The 10,470-nt window shown below is 30.3% G+C and overlaps 1 protein-coding gene across 1 annotated transcript in view; it reads left to right on the top strand.

Annotated features, from left to right (window-relative positions):
* The first annotated feature begins 6,549 nt into the window (after window positions 1-6,549).
* The window catches only part of LOC100204369 (protein unc-93 homolog A), a 28,866-nt gene continuing 24,945 nt past the window's right edge, over window positions 6,550-10,470 (top strand). The window contains exon 1 of the mRNA XM_065808574.1: window positions 6,550-6,808. Within this exon, the coding sequence (XP_065664646.1) occupies window positions 6,550-6,808 (259 nt within the window). The remainder of the gene's footprint in view (window positions 6,809-10,470) is intronic.

Genomic DNA, 10,470 nt, shown 5'->3' with positions numbered 1-10,470 from the left:
AAAAGTTCATAGAGATCCACACTTAGCAAGATCTTTTGATAAAATGTCACACTAAGAGCATGGGTGTGCACTGGAATGTGCTTGTAGACCACAAATGATATTTGCAGCTTCATATCTCAGGACAAAATAAAGGGAAGTTTTGAAATGTTCAGCAGATCAAAAACTATTGTTTTTCTAGAGATCTTCAGAAATAGAAATCAGTAACTGACGCTAACAGAATTTGTTGCATTTTTTCTGTCAAAAATCTGATTAAAAAGCGACTAGCCTTGCCAAAACACAAGATAAAACAGTTTTTCTGTTGTCTTTGCGGGTTTTGCTCAATTTGGCATATATTTTGTTAATTCAGAAATTAAATCTCAACTAATGCTCAACTAATGCTCAACTAATGCTCAACTAATGCTCAACTAATGCTCAACTAATGCTCAACTAATGCTAAACTAATGATCAACTAATGCTCAACTAACGTTCATGCTAACTAATGCTCAACTAATGCTCAACTAATGCTCAACTAATGCTCAACTAATGCCCAACTAATGCTCAACTAATGCTCAACTAATGCTCAACTAATGCTCAATTAATGCTCAACTAATGCTCATCTAATGCTCAACTAATGCTCAAATAATGTTCAACTAATGCTCAACTAATACTCAATTAATGCTCAACTAATGCTCAACTAATGCTCAACTAATGTTCAACTCATGTTCAACTAATGTTTATGCTTTTTCTGAGAATCTTATCATAATCATTATAAAAAATTTCAATTTTTTTTAAAATTTTTTTGGTACAAATAACTCGTATATTCTTTTTTAGATTAAAAAAAGTTCCAATTTTTTAAATTTTCTTCCTAAAACGACTTAGTTAACACGAACAAACGACAAATGACTTAGTTAACACTAACAAACGACAAACGACTTAGTTAACACTAACAAACGACAAACGACTTAATTAACACTAACAAACGACAAATGACTTAGTTAACACTAACAAACGACAAACGACTTAGTTAACACTAACAAACGACTTAGTTAACACTAACAAACGACTTAGTTAACACTAACAAACGACTTAGTTAACACTAACAAACGACAAACGACTTAGTTAACACTAACAAACGACAAACGACTTAGTTAACACAATCAAAATTTATGAAGAGGGTGAAAGTAAAAGTTACAAAAAATTAAGTTTTATTGCTCTAGTGTTGAATATATTGCAGCTTTTTTAATGCAATTTTATGCAAATTTGAGAATAGATTTTATTCCACGGACGGTGTAACCAGATTCAGGGACTTATATCCCAGTAACGAACAATTATTGTACAATCATACCCTCAAAGAATTTTTCTGGGTCATGACGCAATATTTCATTTTTTTACAACAGTGAACTGCCTTTCATTACCCAGCGGACATTTGTTTTTAAAAGTTATGTTCTAAATATGTTTTAAATGTCTTTTAAACGTTTTCTAAAAATTCTTCCTTAAAAAAGGTTTAAAAGATATTTAGAACGTAACTTTAAAAAACAAATGCCCGTAGGGTAACATCTGTGTGTTGAAACTAATCTTAAATTTAATTAAATACAAAATTGCCAACAAGAATTGATTTAAAAAAGCTAACATTATTGTATATTATTTGGATTGAAACTAATAGAGGAGAGAGGTTTTGTTAAACAGGTAGGAGAGTTAAGTCACCAAGTTAATTCATAAACTAAAATTTCATTATACAAAAGTATGAGTTTTGGACGAAGCTTTTATTTCTAAAGTTGACAGTGTCGGATTCAGCATAGGATGCGAGGGAGGGCAAGCTGCCCCCCATCTCTAGGACGGTCAAATGGTGCCCCCTAAAACATTCAATTTTGATCTAAATAGTTTTAATGACTTCATTTGTAAGTTACATATTTCGGTTGATCTGCCAAAATACAGATTGATTTAGAAGCATATGTGAAATTTACAGTAACGAAAAGTAATGCTGATAAAGCAAAGAATGGTACTTTTAAAAATATGTTTGCATAAATGTAACATCTTTTTTTTAAAAAGATGTATTCGTATCAATATCTCTATCACTGACGCCTGAACTACAAATGAAAGACGTACTTCTATTTTTAATTGAGAAAGAAATGACACCATGTCTTCCTAACTTTTCTGTACTATACAAAACCTACTTGACTCTTCCTGTGACATCTGCTAATGATGAGAGATGTTTCAGTAGGCTATCAAATATTATTTACAATTTACAATGAAAAGCAAACGTCTATCCTAAAATTAAAATATTAGAGTTAATTTCAATTAAACGTGAGTTTGCTGAAAGCATTGATTTTGAACAAATCATATAAGCTAGCAATAAAGTTAATTTATTTCTAAATTCTTGTTTTTAGTAACATGTCTACTGTAAATACATCTTTTAATTACCAAACTATTGAAGTAATATTAAGCGTTTTATTTTTAACAACCATAATTGTGAACTAAAGTATACTTTGCAAACTTAGTTTTAGAAAGGGACATTAGAACACCGTTAAAATATGTTTGTCATATACGCAATCATTAAAAAAATATATTTCTGGGAGTTATTATGCCCTCCAACCATTGTCGCCCCTATTAATTCTCCTCCCTAACTAATAAATTAAAAAACCTGAGAAAAAGCAAAAAATAGTTATCAACACTAAAACAGTTTTTGATATTTTAATAAAAAAAAGAAGTTTTATTTATAGTTGTTTTGTCCATATCAACCCCACAAATATTAACACTCCTAGTTTGCTTGTACATTGCTTTGTACACTTTTTTCTTCAGGATTGATATACTTCAGAGAAAAAACTATTCCTTTAGATTGCGTAGATAACATAGGGGCTGTTCAAATAATACGTGACAGTCTTAGGGGGGGGGGGTATTGGAAAGTGTCACAAAATATCACATGGGAGAGGGGGGTTTGCTACAGTGTGACGTGATAAATAACTTTTTAAATTAAATTTTTTATCACTGCGTAATTTTTTAAATTTGCGAACTCCGTGATAATTATATACAGTACTAAAATTTTCAAGAAAAATGCTATGCAACGACATCACAAGAGCTAGCGTTTATTGTTTAACGGAGTCATAACAAATAAAAATAAAAAAATTAAATTAGCTTTTTTTTAAGTTACTTGTGGTAATTGCAGACATGAAAAGAAATTTTGATTCTACAAACAAAGAAAAACCAAATAATGGGCGATTATTTAAAAGCAATTTATGTAACTGTTAAAAATCTAATTTTATTTTTTAACGAATATTTGTATAAATATACTAAAAGTTTTAGTATTAATAATTAAAAATAAATATTATTCTTGATCGTCATCTATAAATGTTTTAGTTTTACAATACTTTAATTTTTAATGTTATTGTTATTATTACTTTGAATGTTTTGTGTCACTCTAATGAATTTGTCGAACTACTTTAGTTACCTTATCATTTTTATTATATGTTAAGTTATTTAGTTACTATGATATAAAATTTTAGTCTTACTATTAAATAGTTGTACTATTAATAATGTTATTATTAATGTTATTATTAATAATATAATGTTATTATTAATAATATCTTTACTATATACTTATTTAACGTAATGGTTGTAAAGAAAATTAATTTCTTGTTATTGATGTTGTTATAGATTAAAAATGTCTAGTGAAAAAGAAAAACTTTACAAATCTATTTATGAAGGATATTTGAAAGCATTTGCAAACAAACCAAAGCAAAAGTCTCAAGAAGAAACAAATAAAATCTGGTCTGAGATTAAAACAAAGAGCAATACGTTATCCGAAGTTGAAAAAAAGTTAAAAGAGCTAAAACGAATTGAACTCCGAAATAAAATTGCTATTTTATCTTACTGGACAAAATTACGAAACCAAGTACCGAATACACCAAAAAAGCGTGCGGTTGAATCTAAAATCACTTTTAATGGCGTGACTGACGCGACCCCATCAATTACAACAAGTGAAGAGAGTGAAAAAGAAAATTCCAATTTCTCAAGTGTTGTAACAAAACAAGCCCCGAAACAAGATCAGTTAAAAAAATTTTTTTTTACAAAAAGATATTGCATATCTCACTGAAAAAAGAAATTGCAACTTGTTGTCACAAGAAGACTACCAAATATTAGGGCAAAAGCCAAAACTTTTGGTAGAAAAAAAACCGAGATCTTGTACTTCGTCAAAAAGCCACTGAACGCCAAAAGCAACCAGACTAAAAAGGAAAAAAAGCTATAGAAGCATTAGATCCAGATATTAGAAAAAAGTTGTGTGGAATTAAAAATTCAGTATCTAAAGGTCGACCGCTAGCCTGTAATCAAGGCAGTTTAATAAAAGCAATTGTAGATATTGCCATGAAAGGATCTGCTTCTGATGATAGGAGATGAACTGAAATGGTTCGATCTGTAAAAACATTAAATGACTTGGTTGAAGAATTGAAAAATCATGGTTACAATCTCTCGAGATCAGGAGTTTACTTAAGATTACTTCCAAGCAGATCATTGAGCACAGAAGGAAAAGACATGTTAAAACTGCACCTGTCCGGTTAATAAGGGCACAAAATTCTGAGCATAAATATCATGCAGACACAAAATTTGCCAAATCATCCATTAGTGCCCTTGAAAAACTTGCGGCAGTCTTGGGTCCTAAAGAAGTGACGTTTCACTCCCAGGATGATAAAGCTAGGGTGCCAATTGGATTGACAGCTGCAAGCAAACAAGCACCAATGATGATGCATATTTAGTACAAGGTAACTTTAGCTGATCATGATTTTGTAATTGCCTCTCAACACAAACTTATTTCTTCAGTAATTGCAGCCATAGAAATTAAAATGGATTGCATGGAAAAACAAGCAGTCACATACTCTGGCCCAACATACATAGCAATCAGAAGTGCAAAACATGATTCATCAACAGCACTTAGTCACTTAGAAGACATGAACAGAATAAACCATCTTCCTGCATTTAAAAGCAGCTTATTTACTGAAGATGGAGTTAGCAAACCAATCATAATTATAACTGTTGATGGTGGGCCAGATGAAAATCCAAGATATGAAAAAACAATTCATTGTGCCAAGACTTATTTCAAAGAGCATGATCTTAATGCAATCTTTGTGGCCACTAATGCTCCTGGCAGAAGTGCCTTTAACAGGGTTGAGAGAAGAATGGCTCCGCTAAGCCATGACCTAGCAGGAATTATACTTCCATTTGATCATTTTGGAAGCCATCTTAATTCAGGAGGAGAAACAACAGACAAAGTTATGGAGAAGGCAAACTTTGCCAAAGCAGGTGAATTTCTTGCACAAATTTGGTCTAGCACAGTCATTGATGGATTTGAAACTAAAGCCGAGTACATAAAACCAAACAGTGAAAAATGTGTACAGTTAAAACATTTCGGAGCAGAGTAAGATGCTAAATATGTCAGAGAAAGTCAATACTTCCTTCAAATTGTAAAATGTAATGATCAAAAATGGTGTGGTCATCGTCGCAGCTCACTGTTTCATCTTATTCCAACTGGTTTTATTCCACCACCAATTTCTTTGTTCCAAGGAGAAGATGAACTTGAATGCAATAATACAAAGAACAACTTTGCATCTCTCTTTTTAAACTTATCACTTTGCAAAACAATTTTGCCCACGACAGTTACAAAAAAGTATCCCAATGGATTGCCAAACGACTACTCATGTTCAAGCATTCAAAATTCCTTACCAAAAAGAATTTGTACCAATTGCAGTTTATATTTTGCAACTATCAAATCAATGAAACAACACAAAACAGTTTGCTCAAGTATTAGATATACGAATGAAATTCAAAAAGTTAGACCTCAACGCTTAGTTGCTCAACGTCTATCTGAAGTCATATGTGTCTTTTTAAATTCGGACAAAGAAACAATTGAGTGGTATGATCAAGATGATGTTGATACCTCTGACCTCAACTGGCCTTCAAAAATTATTGAAGAACATGGAACTCCAATACCTGAAGGTCAAAGTCCGATTTGGGAACAAATTTAGGTTTTAGACAGATATTCATCAATTGTATTTTTTTATAAAAATAAACTATTACAATTAAAATATAAACTTATAAAATTTTTTTTTGTCACGTCACACAGGGTGGGGGTTCTTTAAAATGCCATAAAATGTCTCATAGGGAAGGGGGGTGTTAGAAAAACGACAAAAAAATCACGTATTACTTGAACAGCCCCATATACGATGGATATATAAAGATTTAAAATACTCCTTTATTTCAAATACCCATCATTTAAAAAATCCATCATTTATCCATTTTTAAAATAGTTTATAAAAAGTTTTAAAGATGCTGTTAATGGTTCTTTATAAACGTAAAGCGCGGTTATTAGTAATTTACCTTAAAAAGAAATTACTTGTATTAATATATTATTAAATTTGACGCAACTTTTTAAATATACATTTTAACAAAAGAAAATTTATCTTTGCGGTTGTACGCCTGTAATTAGATCAATTAAGTTGAGACCAACTGTTTTAACACTTTTAGATAACAATTTTTTTTTATCTTAACGTTACATTTCTCATATTTAAAATAAAGTTTGGTATGGAAGGTGAAAACAACGAAAAAATACTGAGCATAATTAAAGCAAATGAATGTTCTGCGGATAAAATTTGTATTACGTTATCTGACTTTGATGACGAATGCCGCCACACATCTTTTGGAAAAGACAGTTCTAGTTCATGGATCTCTGACAAACAAAAAAACGATATCGTGATTGAAAACCAATCTTGTAACACAGAAGGTCCCAATACAAAAGCTGACATCACAAAAGATACCATCACAGAAGATGCCATTACAGAAGGTATCGCTTTTTTATTATTACCTAAGTTTTTTTTTATATCATTAGAAAAATAATCTGTGTTAGTTTAAATGTACTAGGAGAGAGAGAATGAGAGCGAGAGAGAGTATGCGCGCGCGAGAGAGAAAATAAATACATTTTCTGGAGTTGCAAGATCCCAGCTCTCTCTCTTTACTTGTGCACCTAATATATTATTGAGCGGTTTTTGCAGCTGATTGTAATTAATAAATTAAAACATCCATAAAAACTAATTATAAAAAAGAGTTTTAAAATGTTTGTTTTAATTTACGCTTTTATGGCTTCAACCCTCCGCTTAATAAAAAAATATTTGCATTTCTCATTTTTAAGAGATATTCTACCTCTAATAAAGTAAATTTAAATACAAGTGGTGATAAAAAATGTATAAAAAAGATTTTGCTTCGCTAGGGCTTCACTGAAAAGATATGTGGTTGTGCGGAGCCAATCATAAAATCCAAAAAAAGTTTTGCATACGTCACCCCTCTGTTATCCCTCTTATGCATATTAGAGTGTTGATCATAAGCATCGGCGTTACCGTACCGATGGTAAAAAGCGTAAATTTGCGTAAAATGCGTAAATTCCGTAAAATGCGTAAATTTGCGTAAAATGCGTAAAAATGCGTAATTACCGTGGTAATTTTGCGTAAATACGCAAATTTACCGCTAATATCACTTTTTACCGCATGGTTGGTAGTGACATGTGGTAATTCATATGGCTCTTCTTCGCAAGTTTTTTCCCAATCACTGAGGTTAAAAGAAACCCTTGCGTTATTTTGAGTCACAAAAACTAACATGCTAGTGTTTTCTGGTTTTATATTATGCCTAAAATCAGTAACCGTCCAACCTCTTACTGAAAATATTCGTTTCAGTAGTAGATAGTTCATAAAAAATAAATATATGAACCAAAAGAAAATTTTTTGATCGCGGCGGATATAAGGAAATTATGAAAATTAAGAAACTGATGATAATCAAGTTTCATATCTTAAGCTCAAATATTGATAAGTTTCAAATAAAAATATTTTTTTTGTTTAGCATAAGATTTTTTTTATAAAAGTAACGGAATATTACATATTTACATAAACTTAAAATATAAATATTTTTTTTATTTAATAAAACATATTCTTACTATAACTTGTTGTATATTAACTTTCTGTTTTTTGTTTTTTAGAATAAAAACGATAAAATAAAAAACAAATTCTCAGTAAAACTAAGTACGAGTTTTAATTTTAGTTTGTTTAATAGTAGTGAAGAAAAGGTACTTGTTTGCTTGTGCAGAAATCTCAAATTTAAAATAATTAGCATTTGCTATATAATTTATGCACCTTTTAGTTCTTAACTACCCAATGCTTGTGCAAGAAGGTTAGTAACACAACTGCATGTTGTTTTATTGAAAATATAAAATTTGTCAAAACTGTAGGTAGACACCATTGCCGCTTACCATGCAGTTATACTATCAACCTTCTAGCACACTGCATTGGGTAACTAAGAACTAAAAGGTACATAAATTATACATATATTATCTTAATCGTAAATTGCACTTAACAAATATCTAATTTATATATTTAATTTTTTTAAACATTTCTTTAAATTTTTTAAAAGTTAAGTTTTATTTCAAAACTCTGTTTATTTCTTTCTTTCATATTACTGTAAAGTCTTATAAGATGTACATCGTTCCCCGCTAAAAGCTTTGATCGCCGCCATCTCAGGAGGCCAATTTTAACTTCCATTTTTTTCTAAAAAAAACAATAGAATACGCTATCCAGTTATATTGTGCGATCAGTGGTTTAAAATATACAAAGTTATAGTAAGAGTAAAACGCATACTTTAGGTGAGCTTTAACTCCATTGGTGCTACCTTAAGACAGCTTAATCACTTTTTGCACTTATTGCACTTATTGCACTCAGCAAATCCTGTTTTTCTGCCAGAGCCAGAGATGTTATCCCCTTCTCTGTAAAGAGGTAACTAATTATTTAACAACTATCTGTCTTGATATAAAAAAAGTAATTTTTTACGCTATTTTATCATAATAATTACCGCTTTTACTATCTTTCATCACAAATTACCGGAATTTCCGATTTTTACTGCGGTAAAACGCGAAGTACGCATTTTACCGAAGTGCGGTAAAAATGCGTATTACGCGTTTTACCACATTTTACCATAATTTTTTTACCAACTGATCAACTAAGCATCAGCGGTAACGCTGATGCTTAGTTGATCAGTTTCAGTTCATGTTTATAAAAAAAAGTTTGGTTAACTAAGTAATGAAAAAATATTTATTTAAATACAAAGTTTTTTTTCTAAAAAAAGTTAATTTTAGGAAGAAAAAAAAAACAAAAAAAACATCTCAAACACAACTTTGTCAGTTTTTTATTATTATAAAGATCCACACTAATTGAATTTTTTTAACTGTTTAAGCGCACAAATTTAAATTTTAAATTTTGTTTAACTAATGTGATGACATATTTGTATAAAGAAAAATAGAACGATGAAAAAAAAAATCCAAACAATCAATTCAATAATAAAAATGTAAAAAGTATTACTTCACGAACAAAGTTAAGCACTCAACTTAGTTTAAAATGTCTAGTTTTCATATGTATACTCAAAATGCATTCATGCTCCGCAATTACTATCCCAATGAAATATTTTTTAGAACCTCAACAAACTTTTGTTAATGCGACAGCTAAATTATCTCCAAAGAAATTTTCGGCATTTTTAATATTGTAATCTTTAAATAGTTTTTGCAACAGTTTATATAAAAAACTAAGTTTAAATGCAACAAAGTTGCAAACAATGTCAGTCGAACGGTAATTTGAATGTTAAAATTTTTTAGAAAAGATTGGCCATGGATATCACGCATTATTTTTGAATCTAATATATTGTTGACTTTAAAAATACGCATTGTGACAAAAAGTGTCAAGTTCACACCTTTCATAGTGTTGCGAAAGGTTGAATTTTCCGTCTTATCTTTTGTGAAGAAAGAGCGCCATCTAATTTACGATTTTTTGTGAACAAAGAGCGCCATCTATATTAGCAGATAACACGGCGATGTCTAAAACCAAAGAAATGAGGAGTTTTTTTTGATAGTTGGAAAACACCTTTCAAGCCACTTCTTACCCTAAAGGAAACAGAATTGTAGAAAGAAACCATTGTACTATAAAAAGAATAGTATTGATTATGCTATTCTTTTTATATTTCTACTTCAAGAATAAGTAACCTCCTTATTCTTAAAGTAGAAATAGATGTAGGCAACAGTTACAAAGAGACCTTGAAAAACGATGAAGTGAAGGTTCAAAAGCAAATTCCGTTTTTAGTTGCTTTAGCAAATCCGTTTTTAGTTGCTTTAGCTATCTAGTACGATTTATTGTTTCAAACCAATATGGTCAGCAAATTGATGGAATCAAAAAACAATTCAACATTGCACTAGAATGTATAAAGAATGCAACCAAGTTTATAAAAAAATAGATAGAGAATAGATTTTTATCTGCTTAAATTGAGAATCGGCTCAAGAATTAGAAATAAAACTAAATGAAATCAAATTTCTAGCTGTCATAAGCTTGAATAGAAAAGAAGCGCGCAAACAGTTCAATCATGAAAGCATAAATGAATCATCGATAAATCCAAAAGAAAAGCATTCAAACATTGATCCAG

This window comes from Hydra vulgaris, chromosome 10 (assembly GCF_038396675.1).
Source record: "Hydra vulgaris chromosome 10, alternate assembly HydraT2T_AEP".
In the NCBI taxonomy this organism is placed as follows: domain Eukaryota; kingdom Metazoa; phylum Cnidaria; class Hydrozoa; order Anthoathecata; family Hydridae; genus Hydra; species Hydra vulgaris.
The sequence above is the reverse complement of the archived record's forward strand: the minus strand, read 5'-3'. Positions and strand labels throughout refer to the sequence as shown.